General features: G+C 45.9%; 2 protein-coding genes across 3 annotated transcripts in view; both read left to right on the top strand.

Annotated features, from left to right (window-relative positions):
- The first annotated feature begins 835 nt into the window (after nucleotides 1-835).
- On the top strand, nucleotides 836-11166 carry BCDIN3D (BCDIN3 domain containing RNA methyltransferase). Its single transcript, XM_036890965.2, is given in 2 exon segments — nucleotides 836-1122; nucleotides 4247-11166. Coding segments are annotated over 2 exon segments (879 nt in total). The 5' UTR covers nucleotides 836-888; the 3' UTR covers nucleotides 4892-11166.
- NCKAP5L (NCK associated protein 5 like) overlaps nucleotides 931-24182 on the top strand; it is a 45287-nt gene continuing 22035 nt past the window's right edge. The window contains exons 1-2 of one of the 2 annotated variants that reach the window (XM_057486562.1): nucleotides 989-1122; nucleotides 11173-16624. The gene's annotated coding sequence lies outside the window, so the exon portion shown is untranslated. Of the gene's footprint in view, nucleotides 1123-11172; nucleotides 16625-24182 lie in introns of both variants that reach the window. The other variant, XM_036890946.2, reaches the window with a different exon arrangement.

Raw genomic sequence — 24182 nt, 5'->3', positions numbered from 1 at the left:
AGTTTCCATTCAATAAATATTTACTAAACATCTTTGGGCCAGACATGATGGTAGGCATAGGGAATTCAAGGCTGAGAATAGCAATGGTTGCAAGTACACCCTCCAGAGCCAAACTGCCCTGAGTTCAAATACCGGTACCATCATTGCTAATTGCATGGCCTCGGGCAGGTTACGAACTTCATTGAGCCCCAGTGACCTCAACATAAAAGGGATAATGATTATGGTCTTTTTCACAGGATTGATGTGAGGATTTAAATAATTAATATGTGTAAAGGGTTTAGAAAAGTATCTGGCATTCAGTAAGCATTCTTAAATGCTGGCTCTTAAGGCATAGTCCTTGCCTCTCAAGGGGCTCACAGACCACAGCAGTCCCTATCTCCTGTCCCACCTGGCTGGCAAGGCCATCTGGGTCTTCTGGCATTTCAAGTGACCCAAAGCTCCTGGCTACCCTTTCCTGGAACCACGTGATGAAAAGGGTGCAAGTCCCTGTATCACAGATTCTCTTTGTGACCCTGGACAAGTATTTCTTACTCTCTGGATCTCAGTGCGTTTGTAAAGGGAGGAAGTTGGACCAAAATTGATTTCCAACCTCCCAACAAACTCCTTGTTCTGGGTAGCCCCCGTTGAAAGTACGACGACCTGGGCAAGTCAGTTAACCTTTCTCCGCTCATCTGCTCACCTGTAAAATGGGTAATAGTACTAAACCACCGTCTAGGTTGCAGCGAGGGTTCCGTAGGGTAATTCGAACGCGTGGCGTTTGCGCTCGCTCAGCGAGCACCGGCTGCGCCAGGTCAATCCGAGCAAGCGCGTTAGCGTCGCGGCCCCGCTCTCCCGGCCGCAGGTTCCTCACTTCCGGTTCCGTGGGGCCCGAACGCCAGACCGAGGCTAATGGCGGCGTCCACGAAGCAGGCCACCCGGGGCGTTGAGGAGGCCACGGCTGAAAAGGAACAGCGAATTCTGGAACCCGGGGCCGCCCCGTTTGGAAATTTCCCACATTACTCTCGCTTCCACCCTCCAGAGCAGCGGCTCCGCCTCCTGCCCTCGGACCTGCTTCGCCGGCTCTTCCCCCAGAGCCCCGAGACGAGGCCGATCCTGGGGCTCGACGTGGGGTGTAACTCTGGGGTGAGTGACGAGGGAGAGATCGGAGGTCGGGATGAGCGGTTGGCTTCCTCTGTGTTCCCTGGGGGCTCTGGCTTGGGCGTGACATCACACCCATCGTAACTTTCCCAAAGTGAGCTTAAAGGCGTAGCGTTGACCCACAGTGTGGCTGGCGACCTGGCTGGGGAGAGGGGCTTCCGGAGACACGCATTTGGGATTGTAGGGTTGGAATTGGTTTACTGAGAAAGATGAGTCAGGGGTGACAGAATCACGCCTGGAATTAAGAATATTGTGCCGCAGAGTGCAGGACGGACCCTGGAGCCAAGTGGATATTTATTTTAAAAAACATTAAGTTGATTGGATACAGTGGAGAAGATCGAGAAGCAAATAGAGCATCGTGCTGGAGGAAGGCACTGCCAAGTCTTCTTACCGCAAAGTATTCTTAGGCATATAATGATTACTGCCAAATCGTATGCAAAATAGCGAAATGTCTCTCTGAAACCCATTTGTAGCCACCAGGATATCCTAGAGGAGCAGGCATTCTGACCCCATGATTGCAAATCTTCAAAAGTTAGTACCCTTAGTCCATTCCAGACCAGGAGCAGAAGGGGCTGAGAAGAATTTAATTATGTTGCTTGCCTGAGGGGCAGAGACTTGGGTGAAGGGTTGAAGGCTATTGGGAGGAAGCTGATAAAGGGGAGGGGAACATTTGGATACAGGCTCAAAACTGGAATGAGCAGATGAGTGTCTGGATATCCCTTGCAAACATTTCTCCACTGTGATGATACAGGAAATCAGAGGGGAACCAATAGAAAAGAGAGACTGGGCTTAAGACTTAGAATATCATGAAGGACACTAGGAAATCCCAGATTTTAAAGATGAGAGTAGTATATATACACATTAGAAACAAGGCTGTACTTGCAATTAACTAGGGCAGTGGTTCCCAAACCTGGCTATACATTTAGGGTGCTTTTTTCTTTGCACGTGAGAAAAAATGCTTGCCCTTGATAAAACAGAAAAAATACAAAAAAGGCATAACGTAAAAACTTAGGTCTTTACCCTGGCCCTAAACCCTCATTTTTACACAATGGCAGCCATTGTTTATAATTTCTTGGGTGTGTGTATACACAACATTTATGTATGTATAAACATCCCACACTTCTTTTAGTTTTATAAATAGTAGCATGCTGTTTTGCAACTTGCTTTTCATTTAATAGTTTGGAGATCACTTGTCACTACATTCTTTTTTAGCAGCTTTATTATATTTTATTATATAGATGTGCCATAATTTATGGGGTGTTTTGTTTAAATTTTAAAAATTCCTAGGCTCCACTCTAGACCTTCTGAATCAGGATCTTGGGGAACTGAGCCCTTAAGCCTATATTTTCTTTTTTATGCCTCCAGGGTACTGTAGAATTGGGGAATTGAGGATGGAGAGATATGGAGGTGGAGGGACCGACATGATGAAATGACTGGTCAAACATGGGGCAACCCCAGATCAGATAGGAAGGACCCAGCAAAGAAGTAAATAAATGGGGAGAAAATTGAGCAGCATGGTATATGAACTTGCTACTCAAAGTGTGGCCCTTGAACTACAGCATGTCTTGGAAGCTTATTAGAAATATAGGATCTGAGCCCCCACCCCAAATCTACTAAATCAGCATCTTTATTTTAATAAGATCCTTAGGTAATGTGTATGCACATTAAAGTATGAGAAGCCTGGTAGAGAGGAAAGAACCTAATGTAGCCTATATCTTGCCATGTATTAACTTTATGATATTGGACAAATCACTGATCTCTGAACCATAATTTTTAAAATGCAGATTTTCTTGTGAACTATGCCACATATAGGAAAGTGCTTAAAACATAAATTAATACTTTATGAATTATTTTAAAGCAGATACCTTTGTGACAACTGTCCAGATCTAGAGTAGACTATTATCAATACCCCAGAAGTCACCTGATGCCTTTTCCTGTTTATAAACCGCCCCCACCCAGAGATAACTTTTTAAAAGTATTGTTCCCTAGCTTTTCTTTAAAGCTTACTATTTTTGTTTCTCTAAACAATGTAATTTAATTTTACTCATTTTTGAACTTCATATAAGTGGAAGCATGCCATGTATTTTCTTTTGTGTCCTGCTTTTTTTACACAGCATGATGTATTTGTGAGAGTCATCCATGTTGCTGCACTGAGCTGAATCCCTTCATTTGAATCTACTGTTTAGTATTCCTTCTTAACGAATATACCACATTGATTTATCCATGCTACTTTCACTGGACATCTGGGTTGTTGCCAGCCACACTTTCTTAACCTGCACAAAGAGTATGAATATTTTCCTCATGGCACAGAGCAAATGAGGTAGTGAATAGAAAAATGCCTTGACAAAATGGATTAGAGTAACACAAATTTGAGTTAGAATGGCTATAGAAGTCAAAGTTAGAGAACGGAGATGGTGACTTGTTTAAGAGTCAAAAAGGTGCTACGATAATGAAAATCATGAATCACGATTTGGCTGGAGGTCTTTCTGACTTCTAGAAGGAGGTCAGCAGTGACTTTTGAGAGAAACAGATGCAGAAAGCAGAGTAAGTCTCAGAAGGGGGTGGCAAAGCCTAAGACAGGTAGTAAAATTGAAGCTGGAGAGTGAAAGCTGAATGAGGACTTTCTGGAATCCAGATTTTCCCAACCACAGGTTTGAGAAGCAGGTTTTTACAAGATAGTACTTGCTCTGTTCCTCCCCTTCTTAGTAAGGGATACTGGTTATGCCCCCAGGAACCCTTTCCTCCTCCCTGGGTCTGAGATACCCGAAAAAGGAAAAAGATAGTGACTTTACCTGCATATTATTTCAGCTGGAAAATACTGCTCTAGGCTCCTGTGCTGTATCCACTGGGCAGTAGCTTTATCAGCCATATAACCAATCTACCATAAATGTCGGGAAAGTGTAGAGATGATTCATTACAGCCTGAGACCCCGGGAGGGCGCTGAGAGCCTGCTTTGTGGAAAACTTCAGGCAGCCTCTAGAGTTTAGGAGCCTCCTATCCTATAAAGCCAGGAGTAAGTGACAGTCCAATGTGAAGATAAGAGAAACAGGTTTCTCTTCCATTCATTGTTTGAGAGCTGCAATGACAAAGCTCTTTTGGATTCCTCTAGGATCTGAGTGTGGCTCTTTACAAACACTTCCTTTCCTTACGAGATGGGGAGACCTGCTCAGATGCCTCAAGAAAACTCCATCTCCTCTGCTGTGACATAGATCCAGTCCTGATAGAGAGAGCTGAAAGAGAATGCCCTTTTCCTGATGCCTTGACTTTTATCACCCTGGACTTCATGAACCAAAGGACCCGGAAAGTTCTCTTGAGTTCTTTCTTAAGCCAGTTTGGATGCTCAGTTTTTGACATTGGCTTCTGCATGTCAATAACCATGTGGATTCATCTGAACCATGGGGACCATGGCCTATGGGAGTTCCTGGCCCACCTTTCCTCCCTCTGCTGCTACCTCCTTGTGGAGCCTCAGCCCTGGAAGTGTTACCGGGCAGCTGCAAGGCGTCTCCGGAAGCTGGGCTTCCATGATTTTGACCACTTCCACTCCCTTGCCATCCGAGGTGATATGGCCAATCAGATTGTGCAGATCCTGACCCAGGACCATGGCATGGAATTAGTATGTTGCTTTGGCAACACCAGCTGGGACCGAAGCCTTCTGCTCTTCAGGACAAAACAAACCACAGAGACATATCCAGTCTCTGAATTACTGACAGAATAAAGGAAAGAAAGGAACAGGTTAAGATTCTGGAGAGAGTAAGCTGAAAGGGCTGAAAAACCAGGAAAGAGATATTGAAAGGGGTTCATACTAGGAATTAAGTTCTCTCTCTTTAACTCCTAATAGTTAATCAGCCTCAAAACCTGGCAAAAGCTTTTAGCAAAATGTCTAAGACATGCAGTTGAAAGAATCAGTACCTGTTCCTCATTGTTTGGGATGATCCCTGAAGAGAATACATCTATGGAGCAGTAAGCTGTACTGTCTGGATTGAGATGGCCTAGAGAAATTGGTCCTGATTCTGGGATATGGGAAGATTTGTTTTAGGTGGTTATTTAAAGACTTAGGCCAGGCTAGCCTTAGAATGTGTCGGTTCCCTAGGCTCCTTGAATCTGATCAGCTTCTTCTGGACTTACTCGTTTCTGTCTTTGGCTAAAACCTCACAACACAACCTGGAATGAGAAGTCACCAGCTTGGCTAAAAGAGAGTTAGTAGGAAAAACGTCTTATCTTTGCAGAGAAGGTCAAGTTTCCCAACATCCCCAGGCTCAGCACAGCAGTTATATCTTAGCAGTTATATTAATCAAGATGCATTGACTAACATTTAAAAGATTTTTTTAAATTTTAGATTAAATTCAACTGGCACAAATCAAATGAAGTGGGATTGTATACACTATATAACTGTATGTTAATTATTAAGTGACTTGAGTTTGGTTGACGGCACCCTCTGAATCTGAAATAGAACTTCATCTTTAACCACTCTGTCCAGGGAGGTTCAGCTCAAGAAAAAGAAACTCATGCTCAGAACAGAAGACATGCCAGCACGTAAGTTAATTCAGGACTTTTTTGTCAGCATCCTCTGCCAGAGCATACCAGTGTGGGGGTATGAATATGCATGGGAAGCAAGCACAGTTTCGTCTGCAGTTGTATGACTATAGCATAAATGCGGTAGGATAGGTGTCAGTGATGTCTGTCAGGTTTTGATTGTTAAAACAACTGTGAGTTGAGCCCAAAGGAAAGTGGAAGATGGAGAAAGATTTCTTTGGTGGAGAGAAGATGGAAAAACAAAACATACCCAGCTAAGAAGGAAGATTGGATTGATGAGTTTCAGAATCCCTAAGGTTCTATTATTTTATGAATTGAAGTTATAGAAGGAGGAGTAGGGAATAAGAGAATCAGCCAGCAATGAGACGTTGGACCTATTGATAGAGAAGTTTTAGTAAAAGTTCCTGCTAAGGAATTTGAACTTTATGCGTGAGAGCAGAAGCCAGTGCATTCCCTAAACAACAGGAGATGGAACCAAAACCTTTATTTTTTCTACTTTGTGCAGGATAATTGTGTGGTTGGTGCCATCCTAATCTCAACTAGACTCCACTGCTACTTTTCAGTCATTTGATATTGCTGCTCTAGATCACTTCTATTCTAGTGACTCTTCCAGACTTTTACCCTTTTGCAGGCTTTTGATGCTACATCCCTGCTCTGTTAATCTAAGCAGATGACCTAACCACCAAGTGGTACCATTCTTGGTTGCTGTGCCTGAAAGTCTTTTCTTGCCCTCTTGTATTAAGCTTCTTCGTCTTCCCGCCTTTTCTCTTGTAAACTTCCCAGGGAGCTTTTAGCCAAATAACCTCTGTTTAAGTTCCTGATCCCAACCTCTACTGCCTCTCCCAAATTGTGCTTTATTGAAGATCCCCTTGGTGTCTCTTTGGCCTCATTGACTCCTCCTTGTCCACCTGCCAGCATGCTCAGTTTTCTCGTATCTTCAAAACTGCCAATTTGCCCTGTGTCCTATCTCCTCCTCAGGCTTATGCAATCTTTCCTGCCATCTCTTCCCCGCCAAACGTGAGCAAAGCCCTTGAAAGAATAGACCCCACAGCCTCTGGTCCCTCAGTGCCCATCATCAGTGACCACCTGAACACCAAATTCTGAAGCCTCTTTGCAGTCTTCCTCCCAGGCCATAGCACCACTGACCCTTTTTTCCTTCTTGAACTGCTCACTCTTGGTTTCTCCCCCATATCTCTCTCCCTTTATTCTCTTCCTGTCTCTTAGTTTCTCTCTACCTCTTAAACAATTGGTTCCAGTTTTAATTTGCATAAGAATTACTTGAGTCCTGGATTCATCTCCAGAAACAGTGATTCAGATTGGGAATGGGGCTCTAGGAGTCTTTTGGTTTTGACTTGGTTTTTTGCACTTTTTTGTTGTGGTAAAATACATGTAACATAGAATTTACTGTTTTAACTACTTCTAAGTGTACAATTCCATGGCATTAAATACATTCACAATCTATTTTTAACAGCACCCCAGGTGATTCTGATGCAAGCAGAAATAGACCACACTTTGATTGCTTAGGGTTCTTTAGTGTCTATCCAGTCCTCTTCTACATACTTGTTCTGGGGTGAGTTCCTCTACTCCCATGCCTTTAACAACTACCTATCTTCCAATAACTCCCAAATATATCAGTAGCCCAACCTCCACAGTTCCAGATTAATATTTTTTCTGTTTGGTAGTGAAATCCCCCTAGATAGTTCTTAAACACCTCAAATTTAGCATATCCCTAGAGCAAACCCATTTCCCTCATTCCAAACCTAATCCTATCTCAGTTGTTGGCACTCACCCTTTGCCCAAGCTACAAACTTCAGTTGACTCTCCTTGCTTACACTCCCCTCATGGAAATGGTCACAAAGTCCAGTAAGTCCTGTCAATGATATGTAAGCTCCATTTATTCCATCATGGGGCTGGTACCTACCAGGGGTTTCTGTGTAAAGTCACTACTGTACAACCCATTCTCTGTCCTACTGCCAGTGTTCCCTTTCTCAGGTATCTACCTATGCTAGTATCATGCTTAGAAACCTTATTGGTTTCCTTGTGCCTAGAGTCCTGTCCTTTAGCCAGTTCCTAAACCAGTGGTGTTCAGTATGGTAGTTGCTTGCTATTTAAATTAAGCAAAATGAAATAAAATTTAACATTTAGCTCCTCAGTTATGCTAGCCACATTTCTAGTGTTCAGTAGCTGCATGTAAGTAGTGGCTACCTTATTGGACAGCACGGATAAAGAAGATTTTTATTCTTACAGGAAGTTGTGTTGGACAGTGCTGGTCTTCATGCCTTTCCTCCTCACATGAGCCACACTGAACTTCTCACCACCACCCCTTCAACTCCCCCCCAGATTGGTTATATCCTTTCATACCTCTGAGATTTAGCAGAGGTTCCCTCTGCTTCTCATCTCTCTCCTCCAACTCTCCTACCTTGCAGCTTGGATGAACTGTTTGTCCTAAAAAATGACTCAGATGTTACATTTTCTCAGAAATCTTCCCTAACGCCTGTAGCACTTTGCATTTGTTACTACAGTCTAGTGGAGACTTTGCATGGAAGCCTCTAGTGTAGTACTGACCTCATGATGATCGTTTATATGCCTCTTTCCCACCACCACAAGACTGATGTCCTCAAGCCCAACTTACCCTTGTAAACCTAGGCCTACCTAGCACAATGTCTGACACAAGGCAGGCAGCTGAGAATTACTTGAATGAATACACGAATGGACAAAAGAGAAATGGCACCTGGATTCAAGTATTGAGAAGAAAAGAGATCTGTGATTGGGCAAAAGACTGTCCAGGAAACTGAAAATGGAGAGAAATTAGTAAATTGAGAGGGGAATAAGCTTAGCCTTTGGCATGCAAGTTGGAGGTGTATGTTCCCAAACATCATTGAGATAAAATATCCATTTCAAGACCTTCATTATTGATGGTTTGGGAGAGGATAGCAGATGAAGACTAGAAATAAGAATTTGGAAGTCATTCATACAGATTGATTGAGATTTAATGAGTAGTAAATTCCAAAAACATGTGGATATGATAGGGACCAGATCCTAGGTCTGAGGACTGCTAATAGTTATTAAGTGAGGGGGAAAGGAGGAACCAAAAGAGATCTGGTTAGAAATAGGGAAAAAGAAAACAAAAGAGATGATGATATAGTACCATGTGCCAGACAACTTTTTTAATACTTGAAACAATCCTGTGGGCAGATAACTATTATTATCCTCATTTTACTGGTGTGGGAACTGAAGCACACACAGGTTAAGTGACTTTCCCAAGGTCACACACCTGGTAAATGGCAGAGCTTGAACCTCGGCAGTGTAGTGGCCGAGTGTGGGTCTTGGCTGCCATGCCTTGAGATGCCACAGAAATCAAGACTGGGAAGAGACTCCAGAGATCTAGTGTAAAAGCAAGGGCTTTGGATTTACTGTGCTTCCTCAAATTATGTGTTCAGGTCTGGGAATAAGAGATCCAGCCAGGCACTCTTGGCTATCCCTGAGGTTCTTAGAATTCCTCTCTGAAGTCAGGCCTAATTCTAGGTGGGGTACCTGAGAGTACCCCTGCTGCAGCCTACCATTTAAACAGGCTTGGCTCTCACAGGTGTTTCAGTACACAGTTGGCAGCCATACGGCAGACACAGACACTCTAAGTCCCCCTCAGTCCTAACTACCCTCTCACTGTACTCTCTCCCTTGCCAGCAACCCTAACCTTCCTCTGAATTCCTGAAATTCCCATTCTGCCTCTAGCTTTGACCCCTGGGTAGGTAAGTCAAAACTCACAAAAGTGGGTTTCAATCCATATCTTCTTAGAAGTTGGGGATTCTAAGGCCAACTCCAGGATATATTAAGATCCCAAGATCAGGCAGGTCCTTCTCAGTCCCCTGGGATTGAGTTTGACCAGGGAACATGAGGTGGAAAGAACATCAGATTTGGAATCAGTGTCTGCCAGTAATTCATTGTGTGACCACCCTGTTCAAGTCATTTAACCGCTCTAAGCCTCAGTTTACTCATCTGTTTAAAAATGAGCTTAAAGATATTAAGGTATTTTGCCGAATGCAGAGTGTTAAACAGAAACAAGGAGCTATTATACTCTGTAAGCATGCCACAGACCTTGACTGTGCTTGTTAGATCAAAGACTTATGAGAAAAACATCTCATCTCTGTAGAAAACACACATCTTACTATCTCCAGTAATTTGTTTTTTAGGGTGAGGAAGTAATGAGTTCAACTCCAGCACTACAGAGCATTTTAAAGGAAGCAATGCTGGGAGGGAGTGCTAACTGCTAATGGAAATGAGGCCAGTGTATGATGGTCTCAGAGTGATCACATGGTTACAGATGTGAATTTACCTACTGCTCTGTAGAGCTTAATTTAAGAGCACTTAGAGACCTTGTGACCCTGCTGGTGCTCTTGCCCTCCACCAGAGCAATACAAAGAAATGTATATGGGCAGGCTGAATAATGGTCCCCCAACATGGCCACATCCTAATCCCTGGAACCTGTGAATGCTACCTTAGATAGCAAAAGGGACTTTGTAGATGTGTACAAATATGTAAATTATGTAGATTAAAGATCTTGATTAATGATTTTGAGATCAGGAGATTAATCTGGGCTACTAAGATGGACCCTAAATTAATCATAAGTATCCTTATAAAAGGGAAGGCAAAGGGAGATTTGACCACAGTAGGAGATGCAGCAGAAGCAAGAGGTTGGAGTGATGGAAGAAAGGGCTGTGAGCCAAGAAATGCCATTAGAAAAGGCAAGGAAATGGATCATCCCTGAAGCCTCTGGAAGGAATAGAGCTGTGCCAACACCTTGATTTTAGACTTCTGACCTCCAGACCTGTGAGAGAATAAATTTGTGTTGTTTTAAACCATTAAGTTTGTGATGAGTTGTTACAGCAGGAACAGGAAACTAATATAGGGGCTCTGACTACAAAGAGACAAGGTACAAGCCAAGTGGTATCTGTCCAGATAACTCCTTGATGGCAGAAAATGGCCCCAGTGACCAAAGAAATGGCAGGGGTTCCATCTACATGGTTAATTGAGTAATCTTCAGTCATTAAAACTATAGGTGATGCTTCAGCATCTGAGCCTGACCTGTTCCCTCCTAACATTTCTATTGGCTGACCTGTTGGGAAAAACCATTGTATTTCAACTCTGTAGCAGTTATTTTCAAAGATGTGTAAATAGTACTCATAAATATGAATCCCTGATATGAAGATGGTAATGATTGCATAATGGCCTATGAGCATCCCTGAAGACAGATGATCTTTGATTCCAAGAAAAGATCCATCTTACTTACCCTCAAACCAGCCTAATTTAGGAGCCAACACCAAGCATGATGAGGCTTCTTGAAGAAGAATAGAAAATGATTTGGATATACTTTTTAAAAATTATGTAATCCAATATATCAAAAAATTATCATTTTAACATACAGTCAATATAAAAATTAGTAATGAGATATGTTACCTTTTTCTATACCGTTTTCAAAGTCTGATGAGTATTTTACGCTTACAGCTCATCTCAGTTTGGAGCAGCCACATTCAGATGCCCATTAGTGAAGCATACGCTTTTATGGCAAATCAATAAGTATTTCATTAATTCCTTCCTTACACCTAGCATGCTTTTAGCTGCTGTGGAGGGTAGGGAAAAGTAGATTAAACAACCAAGACTTGCAAAAGTTGGATTTGATTCATTCAGCAAATATGTTGCAGTTGAGAAAAGGAGAGGCTTGTACAAGGCAGCAGGCTATCATGTGAGCACCAGAAAAAGAAAAATCTTTGTGACCCTCAATGGGCATGGAAGACTTTCAGAAGATATGGGATTTGAGCTGTTCCCTAAGGGAATATAGCTTTTGCAGTGATGAGCCTGGAGAAAGGAACCTCTCATCAGGAGTACAGAGGACTGGGTATTCATATATCAAGAACAAATAGGATTGGCTGGTTTAGAATGAAGATGTCTTCTGAGCAGTAGTGAGAATTAACAGTGGTCTTTGTCATTTAAGTAGATTCTGGATGGAATATTTTAAGTAAAAAGAAAACTATAAACATACTAGAGAAAATGGTCATTTTAAAAATTGGAGTATTTACTGAACATAAAAAACCCAAAAGCCATAAAAGAAAAGACCAATAAATTTGACTAAGGCAAAGAAAAAAAAAATCTAATAAAGTCACATGACAAACTACCAATTAGGGAAATTATTTGCAATATATATGACAAAGGGCAAGTGTCCTTATAATACAAACATAACTATATAAGGATGTGTACATTATAGTTGGTTGATAAAAGTGAAAGCTGGAAACAACCCATCACTAGGAAACTATGGTACAGCCATAAATGGATTACTATGCAATTGTTAAAAAGAACAAGGTAGGTCAATATATGCTAATGTAGAAAGGTCTCCAAGATGTTTCAAGTGTAGTAAGTATAAATAGTAAGCTCCCACATTTGTACCTTTTAAGAAGAATATACACATAGAAGGTAATAAAGCATCTAAAAGTGAAAAATTAAAGGATAACAATATAAATATATTTTAATCATATTAAAGAATCAGCCAGAAATTAAAATGCCTCACAGTTGGAGATGGAAAATGCAGCAAAATATTGCTCTGTGTTATTTGATTTTTTTCTAACCATATGCACATAGTGCTTTTTAAAAATAACTAGTTTTAAATTATTTTTAAAATGAAATTAAGCAGTCTTTCTAAAAATAGCTTCCTAAACTGACTCTCACCCCCCATTGCCCCACCCACCTATCTAGCTTTTCCCTCAAAGCATAGCCAAATTTTTTTAAAGAGTTTTAAACACTTCTTGCCTCCATCCCTTACTTGGTACATCTTCTTGAACCCTTTTGAGTTTGGTTTTGCCAAAGTCACTAGGGACATAGGGCTGAAGTCAGCCAGTATGTCTCAGTGCTGATCCAGTGTGACAGCAGTGATATCAGTAACTACTTGGTCTTGTCTTGGAAGCCTCTCAGCCAGTTGTCCCCCTCCTTCTCTGGAGCCCCTCTCTAATGATGTTCCTCCAAGTTCTGTTCCAGTCTCTTCTCTCCTTGCCATAATCTCTTCCACTCCATGGCTTCATTTACCACCTATGTTCTGATGTCCTGGTGACTCACAAATCTCTTATCTCAAGTCCAGATCTCTTGCCTGAGTTTCAGAATTATTTATCCAACAGCAGTATGCAATCAGTACTTCCCAAGCTTTTCCATTTCGTGGAACACAGAAAATGGTGATTTCATGGTAACATACCTTACCGAGACTGTTCTCTGTCAGAGGGACAACAGTAGGGAAGCTCTGACCTCTTGGATAGTTATTTCCACTTGGACATCCCCCAGGCATTTCAATATCAGCATGTTTGGGAGTAAGCATATCTCATCTCCCAAATCTGCTCTTTCCTCTGGTGTTTTCTGTTGCAGTGAGTGGGCCTACTATCTGCAAGTTACTTAGTCTAGAGGTCTTGACTTAGCTCTCTGCTTCCTGCCTCTTCCAATCCCAGCAACTGCTCAACCCTACTACTAATTTCTTGAAGTCATTTCCTCTCCACCACTATCAGTTCCTAGTCGATAGCACCTTGTTTCTCATTTGTAGAGCAACTACAAAACTGTTCTCTCCGGTCTTCCTGATTTCACTCTTACACCCTATTTTCCACAGTGATCTTTCTAAAATGCAGTCGTGGTTACGTGATCCCCTTGCTGAAAGCCATCCAAAGGCTCTGCATTGCTCTTGGGATAAAGTATGCTCTCCCCATTGCTTACCTTTTCAATTCCATACTGGTTATCTAATTCTATATGCACAGTGCCTGGCATACAGTAGAGACACAATAAGAATTTTTGAGTAAGGAAAATGAGAAAAAGGGTGGTCAAGGACCTGAGTGGATCCATCATATCTGTGCCAGGTAGGAGGTTTCAAAGCACATATTGGCAATTCTGTCAGAACACAAGGAACATGATTGTTTCATGTAGAATTAAGCAGCAATAGCAAAGGTCTGTTCAGCAAATGACCAAACAGCCTATCCCCAGCCTCTTTCTTCCTCTCATTGAGTAAGAAAGACATCAAGAATGCACTCTGAGTCAGTCCAACCTAGAGAATCTTTTGAGAAGGTTAGGATCTTTTGAGAAGGTAGTTACCATCCTGACCACCTCCTGGTGTCAGGAATTCTAAACTGGGGTCAGTTTATCAACCAGTGTAACACAATAGCCAAATGACTACAGCGCTAAACTGAGGAATGAAGATGCTGCAACACTGAATGACCACATAGTACTGAAGCAGAGGACCCCCCCAAAGTCCTGATGTGAGCAGTGAGAGGGTAGTTCTCAGAGATGCCATCTACCTATCAGTCATCAGCACTATATGCACAATTAGATCATACACAAAACTGGTTTGTTACCAACACCTTGCAGCAACAAGAAACCTAAAAGCTTAGTTTGTTTTTTAACACAGATGTTTCAAAAAAGAACACTATATGATCAGTGGGTATATATAACAAGGGAATAAAATCAACTTTGGGACTTCTGTATAATTTTTAATAATTTAAGCGAATTAGGCCACTGAGAATTGAAGTATCCTAAGCCTTCATCAAAGACAGAGATCATGGAGCAATGGTAGCTTTATTTCTTCCACCTCATGTCAGTGAAGATGAAGGCATAGAGAACCTGCCAAAATCTGAATGCCTCAACTTTCAAGTTTGCAAGAGCCTTTAAGTAAAGGCAGGTACTTGTCTGACAACCAGATGTTCTGGCTGTGTTTATTGAACAAGGGAAGCATCTGAATGAAAAGTAAAAAATCATCTAGGTGGTCTTTTTGCTTCCAAAAATTTAGTTCTGCTTCCACAAATAGAGACGCCTGGCTGACTCTTGAGGTGTTTTTCATCCCATAGTTTTGTAATGCAACAGATACATGGAGTTTTACTGGACTTTTTAAGTCCTTTGAGGAATGTTTCGCATCTGTTTTTGTTGTAAGCCCAGGACTAACCCACTGATTCCTATTCAATAAATGTTGGGTGATTGAATAATAATGCTTCAGGGTTCCAAAGATGCCAGTACCTATCATCAAGAAATAAGGTGAGCTTTCCCAGAAATGAAAAACAAGTTCACAAAGCGATTTGCAGAAGAATGTTTATAGCCGCCTTATTCATAATAGCTCTATACTGTAAACACCTAAACATCCATCAAATGGAGAAATGAATAAACAAATTGTGATATATTTATCCAGGAAAAGACTACACGTGGCTGGATCTCAAAACCATTGCTAAACTAATGAATATGGACACAAGAGAGAACATACTGTATGATTCCACTTACATGAAGTCCAAGGAACAGAGACAATTATGGTGATAGAATTCAGCAAGTTGCGGGGGCTGTGTGGTGGGGTAGGTGCAGGGTTGTCAACTATAAAGGAGCATGAGGGAATTTTCTGGGGTGATGGCTCATTAGCTTGTTTGGGGGGTTACATAGGTATATGTTGAAATTCACCACACAGAACACCTTAGATCTGTGCATTTTATTGTATATTAAGGATAAATCAATTAAAAGTTTTGTTTTAAAGCAAAGATGAGAAAGCTGGTGGGAGTAACCATCATGACATCTTTTAGCTCCAGTAATAACGGTCCTCAGGCACTATTTTCATCAAGCTACCCCTGTGCTCAAGAAGCAAAACGACACATTCTCATTCTGATCTCACTCAGTCGTCCTCAGCTTTACCCATTTCCCACCCTACCAAGGTGAACTGCTTACTGTCTGATGCAGATAATTTGCTCATTCCTACCTGAGTCTTGTGTCCTGACCTGCCTGGTTTCTACTCAAGTGTTCTCTGCCCTTCCAATTCCATTTTAAATTAAGAAGCTTCCTTCAGAGAGGAACTCTTGACTTATCCTAGCCAATTTAAACACTGTGTTCCCTCAGCTTTTATATTCCTTTTTTGGACTAATATGATACTTTGATACATCTCGTGTATACCCACAACATAAGCAATTTAATAAAATTGGAGAGACTATGGCTAGGGATCCCTTCGAATTTCTCTGGAAAACCCTGTTTGGAACCTGCATTAACTGGCCAGTCAGTACAATGCAGATTGCAAAGATTATATGGTATCTAGTCAAGGGCAAGGGCCAATGCAAATTGTATTAAAGGGAGCTCTGAGGCTCTGCAGGGGCCTCCTAGGTGGGCTGTTTGCTTTTCCTCTTTTAAGCACTTGGTAGTTCAAGAGGGCAGGAACTCATTCCTACTAAGACAGCAAGTGGCTGAGAACAAGGTTGTATCCTTTTTCTGTTCAGCCTTCGCTCCTGCTAAAGCAGTGAGGACTCGGCCCGCACAGCTGAGGAGCGGAGCCTGTACCCAGCACCGTTTTCCATGTTACTGGGAGGACCCGATCCCGGAGGCGGAATCGTTTAAGGCCAAGGAAGCACTCAAGCCTGTACCCATAGACTTATGCCCAAAACGTAAACAGGAAGGCAAATTACAAACACAAACGCCCACAACCACATATACACGTGCACGCCCAGCTCCACAGAAGCAGGCGCGCATGCCCGTAGCTCCGCGCGCACCTACTTAGTTTTCTCTGCTACAGATGCTCTCTTCCATCCACCGATCCGCCCAGCCAGGCTTTTACCCCAGCCGTGGGGTGGTTTAGCAGGCAGAACTCGGCCAGGCCTAGTAAGAGTGTTTCCCTATAGAGGGAAGGGAGGCCCTTCCCACCCCGGCGGAAGCGGCGCGTTGGGGTCGGGCGTCCCTAGCTCTTGTCCTGGGAACATCTGGAGGGGCTGGGGGTGGGCATCCAGGGTGAACGTGGATTGGCTTGCGCGGGAGGGGAAGGCGTGATCTGGGTGGGGGGCGGGGCTCACTGGCCCCTTTAAAGCCTTGACATCAAGAGGCGGCCCCAGCACCCCCCCTTTCTCTGCCCCCCTCTACCCGAGCCGCGGCCATGGACCCAGCAGCTCCGGTCTGCCCTGGCTCAATTCAACACCTGATTTCGGTGAGTTCGGCTTCTACTTGGGGTTTACAGGGAGGCGAGTGGGGGTTGTAATCTCTGAGCTGGGGGTGGGGGTGTGGAGGGTAAGGCTCTCGTGGCAGCCTTGGGCCGGAGGGGGCGGCGCGGCGCTGTTTCCTACCGGGACCTCGCCCCCTGCCCCTCTCTCCGGCCGCACTCTCTCCGGGGGGTCCGGCTGCGACTCTGTCCACCCGCACCCCACCCCCTCCCGCCCCCCGCGCCATCCTCGCGCACACTCCGTGGCCCCGGAAGGGAAACTTTCGGCAGAGGGGGATGTTCCGGGGACTGGTCTCCGTCCCTCTTTTAAAACACTGACCTTTCCCCAGCTGCGCACCCCACCCCACCCCTCATCCCACCGTCCGGGTACAGTTTGGCGGTGCCGGGTTGTTGCGGAGGCTGGGGAGAGCTCTTCCCAAAGCGCAGGCTCGGAAACGAGCCTTGAGCTCCTCTTCGCCCTCCTTGCAGTCCCCGTGGCCTGTGTCGGTAGGGCGTGGAGTAGATGGAGACAGGTGGAGAGATCAGGCTCTCCGAGAACAACTTCGGTGGCTTTGAGAGGAAGGAGGCAGGGGAGCCCGGCGGGCTGAACCCTCCAGAGAGGCTGAGATAGGGAGAAGGGCTGGGCAGGGAGTGGGGCCAGGCCAGCGCCTTTAGAAAAGTCTCTCTCTGGGTCCTGGTTGCGGTGCCAGAAGAATGCAGAGAATTTATCTGTGCCCGACACTCGCCTGGCTTAGATCGACTAAGAAAGCGGCTGTCCGAACCCCATCCCCCCTCGCCTTAACTTGGGTCTAAGGCCCTGTGGTCTCTCTAGCCCTGGCACTGCCCCCAAGGGCCCGGAGGGCCCTCACCTCCCACAGGCCTGGTTTTCCGGGCGTCTCAGCGCTGTCTACCCAGCCTGTCCAGCTGCTACTTCTTAAATGCTCATCTTCCTGAGGAACTGGGGGTCTTAGGCTGACTTGTTCTCTGGCTGTAAAGGCAATCCTATTCCCATTCTACCACTGCTCTGCCTTTCCCAGGGGTCCTCCTGCCTAAGCACAATTGCCTTCCAGAGGTAGTGGTTGGAGACAGAGGTTTGGGATGGGGTGGGCGTGGGGGACAGTAGAGAGGAGGTTAGTGCCTAACCGTTCTGTGTTTAGTACTTTTGGGGAAAATGAATCTAGCCCAGTTGCCTTGTTGCAGACTCTCACTTGCAAGATACTGTGTCAGCTGACTCTGAGACTCCTTGTCTTTCAAGAAGGGTGACAAAATTTACTTCTCATGTTGGTTCACTGTCTTTCTGAGAGCAACCTGGGGTTAGTGGGTTTTCTACTTGAGAGAAACATGTGTTCCTGACAGGGGAGATATTCTCGTATAGTTCAACTTTATTTTCAGAGTCTGTGGTCTGTGCTTGCAGTGGTGTCTGCCCTCATGCAGGCAGTGGCTTGGGCCCTCCAGCATCTTTCTCCAGCTTAGGCTTTTGGAGGAGAGTGAGAACCTGGAGAGGCGGGTGGCTGGGGCTGCAGGGAACAAGCGCTTCCACCATAGGCAGGCGGAAAGCAGTGTATATTAGGATCAAGCTGCTATCATTGTGGGCTGGGAATCAGAGCTCTGGTCTCTGTTCTTCCTTACTGGCTTTATGACCTTGGTCTGGACAGTTTGCTTCTCTGGGGCTCTGTCCCCCCATCTGTAAACTTAGCAGTTGGACTAGAAAGCTCTAAATTCTCTTCCACTTTCTGACATGTGGTTCCACTGATGAGTATATCTAGAGGGGAGAAAGGTCTTCTGGCAAGGTGGTGCAGTTTGGAGGTAGGTGTTGGGTGATGCTGTTCTAAATCAGAGTTATTTAGGATTAGAACCTTGGGTGGAGGGGAGCATAACCCCTTATCCTGCCTAAGAATCACTGTCCAGCTCACCCCTTGTGGCTTGGGGTATGGCCCACTCATGAGGGCATCTGATGAGACATCCCAGCAGGCCAGTCTTTGAGTTGAGCCTTTGGGAAAAAGTTGAAAGGAGGAAGTAGCTAAGAGCTAGCGGGGTAAGCTGATTCCCAGGAGACATTTGCATCTCAGTTGTCGGGGCTTGTTTTAGGTTCTGGGCCAGGGAGCACACTCATCTTCCCTCTCATGGGAAGAGGATGAGGAGAGCCCCCCCGCTGTCACCCATTCTGTCCCCTGGCCCTACTCACCTCACCTCTGCCTTCACTCCCCAGCTCCCAGGCTTTGAGGAATCTTCCCTGCTGTCCTCACCCAGCCAACCTCCCAGGCCCTGCCTTACCAGCCAGGTGGCAGCAGGGAGCTGCTGCCCCAACCCCACCTTTCTCAGCCTCCTTCCCTGCTGGGAGTAGGGTTTCTCAGGAGTCAGGCTCTCCAGGTTGGGACATGCTCTGCAGCCCAAGAGCTAAAGGCCTTCATGGCATCTTTGTATTCACCCTTGGCCTCCCAGGTTCCAGGGGGTATGGTGCAGGAGAGTGGTGGTTAGAGAGGCTGTGCAATGGGTTGGATGTGCAGCACATTTTTCTGCATTGCTTTTCACTCTGAGCTGCCCGGGTCCCGAGTAGCCTCCTTCCCTGGGCCCTGCTGCCCATGGGAGTGAAGCTGGAGCAGGAGGTATTTAGGTTAGACCCCAAGGAAACCCTCTTCACTGCTCGGAGCCCCTGGAATGGAGAATGGAAGCTCCCAGGGAGGTCAGTTTCCCAGAAAGTGGTTAATGGTTGAGTCCCTGTCAGAGTGAAGGATGCGGCTGTTGCTAGGCAGAGGCTGCTGTTTCCTCCTGGGGTGTGGCTCTGAGGCTGGCCAGCCAGACGAGGAAGCAGGAGAAAGGGCCCTTGCTTGATAGCTGAAGAAGGGTCCCTGGCCCCTGAGCATCCCTGGGTCACCAGAACTGCATCTCAGAACAAATGCTGCTTCAGACCCCCACATCTCTGGCTCCTCCCCCAGTCCCCCACCACTGCCACCATCTGCTTTGACAGGCCTCATCTGAACCAACAGGCTTCTCCAACCCCAGTCTGGCTACACTAATGGACTGATTCGATTTTCTATTCTTGGAGTTTGGGATTTCTGATTGAACATGCAAATTTATGTAAATCAACCTGGGATCTGCCACCACATCCAAACAACATAGAGTCATAGGCTGGAAGGAGTCCTAGAGACAGTCTAGTCCAACGCCCTCGTGTTAAAAATGGAGAAACTGAAGTCCAGAGGGAGAAGTGATTCATATGATGATGCGTGTCAGAGGCAGGGTTCTTGCACTGGTCTGGTGTTTTACATGGCACCATTCTGCCTTAATTTCTTGGGCAAAAGGGGACCTTTGCCAAATTTAAAGAAGGGAGGTTCTTGAACCTGAGATTGCAGAGAGCTGGGCTTTTGGAGGGTCAGAGTGTTATCTCAGGGCCCCAGGGGCTCTGGGCAGCTCTCTAACATGCTGAAGAAACACAACTTCAAATCCCGAAGAACAACACCCTTAATATTTTTCTGCAGGCCCTGCCCTGAGGGTTGGAGGAAAGGGCTCCTGGTGGCTGCCTGGCTTGGCCCTTATGGTTTCGTCAGGGCTGAGGTTATGTTGTTCCCAGTGTCTCTCACAGTACCAGGCACATAATAGGCTGTGGATGGATCTGCACAGCAGACCTCTCTCTTACCCTTCCATTCTTGTTTGAGTCTCTGCTGCTTCCCTCCATGGCCACAGTGTGAAAGGATCTTTGTCTTCTGTGGCTCTTTGCCCATCCTCTCCTGCCCTCCTGAGGCAGGAGGGCACGGGCCAGCTGGGCCGCCTCTGCAGGTTTCTGCAGCAGTGACAGACCAGGCGGACCTTGCTGGAGGAAAGATCTCATTATTTTGAGATCAGTGCCAAAGATGGAAGGGGGTTGTGGAGATGGGCTTGCATCCCAAGAAGCAGTCTCCCATGTTTTTGATAGATCCGCCCACCCAGCTGCAGGGTGCCGCCGCTCCCACCTCATGAACTGCACCTGGGGCCTGGGGCTGTTTGGAGAGCTGAGCCCTGCCTCTGTAGTGCCCCCACATTTTACAGAGATGGCGGACATGCTCAAAGCAGCCATTGGGAAGGTGAGTGTGAGGGCTCAAGAGCAGAGGCCCTGACTCCCAGCCACAGCTACCACCAAGCTCTGCTGCAGCCCCTGGAGGGGGCTCAGGAGACCTACCAGGTCTTCCTCACCTTCACCCCAAACCCAGATCTAGTGACTCTGAAAGGAGTGCCCTTATCTCAGCATCTCCCAAAACACAGCAGGTATGGAGCCAGTGCCTTCAGTTCTTCATGGCCCAGTGGCTCTTTGCACCTGCATCCTTAGCCATATGAGGGGGAATCCTTCTCCCTGGGCCTCAGTTTCCCAGCCTGTGCTGATTTATTAATAGCACATTCTCAGTGGGGTGTGGCATCTGCTTGATAATTACCATTCTCCTGGCTCTGGGAGTTGCATAGATGAAAGATGCCTGAGGAGGCCAGGCTGTTATTAAGGTGAATTATCACTGCTCTTATTACTGATTTCTAAAAATCCAGCAGCTGCTGAGAAGAGACCAGTCAGCACAGCTTCCTGAACTTTATGCTGGTCTGTGAGCTCTGGAAGATCTCCAGTACTCACTAAGCTTTAAAAAAAAGTGTGTGGAAATTTTAAAAGGAGAGACAACCCCATTCTGCTGTTCAGGCTGCTGCCTGTGAGGCTGGCATGGTGGGTGCTGCTCGCAGCATCGGTCTGTAGTGCTCATTCTCACATGGGGCTTGAAATTTTCCCTCCCAAAGGCCCTCTGGGTAGGAGAATAATGAGGCTTTTCCTAGATGGGACTGTGAGGAGCCCCGGGAACTTCTGGGGTGTGGCCCAAGGGCTCTCAGCAGCTGCAGTTCCCAGGGGCTGATTCATTTCATCCCCGCTGGCTTGATGTAGGGGCTGTAATTGGCCCTTTGTGTGAGGATATGTTGAGACACCCCCAGAACCTGCCCACAGCAGCCCCAGCAGCTTCCACAAGTCCTTTACCCAACTTTACCCTGACCTTTTCCACACTGTCCCCCTGCCCAGCCTCCCACCTCTGCCTCTGCCCTTGGACAGACCTTCTCCCGCCATCCCAGGGATCTAGAATGAACCCAGCTCTTACCCAGGTGGAAGTGGCCTCGACCCTCTTCTGAATCATTTGGTGCTACCATTTCACACCACAACTTGGGGTGGGAGGGCCTCACCACTAGCCCAGGGAGAGATTTCTGGGAAAAAAGGGAGATAAGACATTGGCATCCCTTGGTCAGAGTCCCTGCATTCATTAGCCCTACCTCCTCACCTCTGCCTTGTCCCAGGGGCCTGGTTCCTACTTCCTAACAGGGGAGGAGAGTAGATGGCCCCAGCTGGGAGGGGCTTTAGAAATCACCTGGTCAAGTGGTTGTTCCTTCTAACATTTTTTTAAGGTTTTTTATTTTATTTTTTCCACTGGATTTTTTTTTATGTAGTCCAAAAATTAGAATGATACAAAAAAGGCATACTTTTGAGAAATCTTACTCCCACCTCCATGGATAATCAATATTAGTTTCTTACATATCCCACAAGTTTCTTTACTCAAAATCAAATAGATAGATAGATAGATAGATAGATAGATAGATAGATAGATAGATAGATAGATAGATAGATATTTTGGCCCTTACCTAGCACATAGCACAAAGCATATCTGTCACCTGGTTAGTAATATCTAGGTGGGCGTAGATTTCTTCTGCCACCTCTGTCAGTTCTCCAGCTTCTGACTTTTACTACTCACCCCGGGGTCCCCTAGTTGACCAGGCCATGGGCATTGTTCATTCACCTGTGAAGGTGAATGAATGGACTGAATATACTGAACTTTATTCAGATGCTAACCAGCCTCTGAGGAATTCTCAAGCTCTAGCCAGCTCTTACTGTGTCCTAGACTTGGGGGTACAGTGATGATCCAAAAAGTCCATGTTAGATAATTAGGTGGTTATAGAATTACAGCTGTGGTGAAGGCTGCAAAGGAAGGACTGTAAGAGCAGGTAATCAGAGGGCCTGGCCCACCTTGGTGTGTGGGGGCATGTGCGTATGTTGGGGGAGAGGCACATGGTGTGGCACAGCACGAAGCTGGAGGCAGGAGTCTGGGGCTAGGACTGCAGATATAGGACCACCTGGCCTGGAAAGCTGGGTTTCTTGACTTGACTTCAGTGGCTTCTCTTCTACCCACTCCTCTAGTCTGCAGGATGGCCTGGGCCCCTTGAGTTTTATTGGGGCCAAGACAAGAAAACCCCTTCTCTGTGAGATGATATGATAATGTCTCCCCCACCCTCACCCCTCTGCCTTCTGTTTCCCCAGCTCTGGGCTAAAGGTTCCTGAAGCTGGAGACTTCCTTTCCACTGTAGACTGAGGGGAAGTTGCGGGGGTGTTTGCTTCTCACTTCCTTTGTAGACAGCACCTCACTTCCTGTCCCTTGGGCTAGAAGAAGGCTAAAGCTCTACGCTTTGCTGTCCCTTCCTCTCCATGCCCTACACCCTCCTCTCTGAGAGGCCTGTAGGAGTTCGACAGCATCAAAGCCAACAGCCTCTCCCTAAAGGCCCTGCCTAGCTCTTCACCCCCACCCCCCACCCCAATATAAGGGGACCTGTCTTCTCAGCTGCAATCCCTTCCCAGACATGATTTCATCTTCTATACCCTGCAGGGAAAGAGGAGTCAGAGAGGAGTCCTATTTTACAGATAGGAAAACTGAGTCCCAGAGGGGTTCTAGGCTTCACTTAGGGTCATGTAATATGGCTAAGCCAGGACCAGAATCTGGGAAGCCTGACTCCCATTCGTGGACACAGAAAAGAGCAGAGCCCAGTGGGGGCTTGTGGGCAAACAAGAGCTCCTTACTCTTCCCAGAGCAGAGTTGGCAGCTAAGGAGGTCACCTCTGGGCTCTGGCCAGATGGCACCCACTGAGTCAACACTGAAGCTGCCTGAATGTGAAAGGTGCTTGGCTGGCCAGAGCCTGTTCCCTTTGAAGAAAGAGGCCCGGATATGAAGTTGGGATTGAGCATGGGGCCTGGGAGGGTGTATGTACAGCTCTTCCTGGCCTGTAGGTGTGGCCTGAAAGCCTATGCAGCCAGCCTCCTGGGCCCTTTTCTTCCCAGACCTGAGAACAGATAGCTGACGTTCCAGAAGTCAGCTCTGCTGTTGCCTCCACCATCCTCTCAAGGAGCCTCTCTGCCTCAGTTCCTCCTATGGCCCCCAGTGTATGTCTCTGATTGCACCCAGGATATTGAAAAGATGCTGACTCTCCTATTTGGTGAGGAGACAGGGGAGGAGTTAGTAACTGGCATGGGCCAGGGGATCAGAAGATACCTTCAGATGCTGTTCAGTCCAGCTGCACTGAGTCATTCTGTTCCTATACACTACCTGAGATTTCTGCCCCTTTCTGTTTATACCTTCCTTCTGCCTGGAATGACCCCTTCCCTTTTTCTTACACCTAAACCCTACCTATCTATAAAGGCTCAGTTCACTTAGTGCCTCAAATTCTGAGAAACTATTCCAGCTCCAGCTTAATATTTCTCTCCTGATTTTTAAAGTTACTCAAAATACCTCCTTGTGGAGCTTCCTTC

The sequence above is a fragment of the Manis pentadactyla genome, chromosome 10, assembly GCF_030020395.1.
Source record: "Manis pentadactyla isolate mManPen7 chromosome 10, mManPen7.hap1, whole genome shotgun sequence".
NCBI lineage: Eukaryota > Metazoa > Chordata > Mammalia > Pholidota > Manidae > Manis > Manis pentadactyla.
Note: the sequence above shows the minus strand (reverse complement) of the source record. Positions and strands in the feature narration are given on the sequence as shown.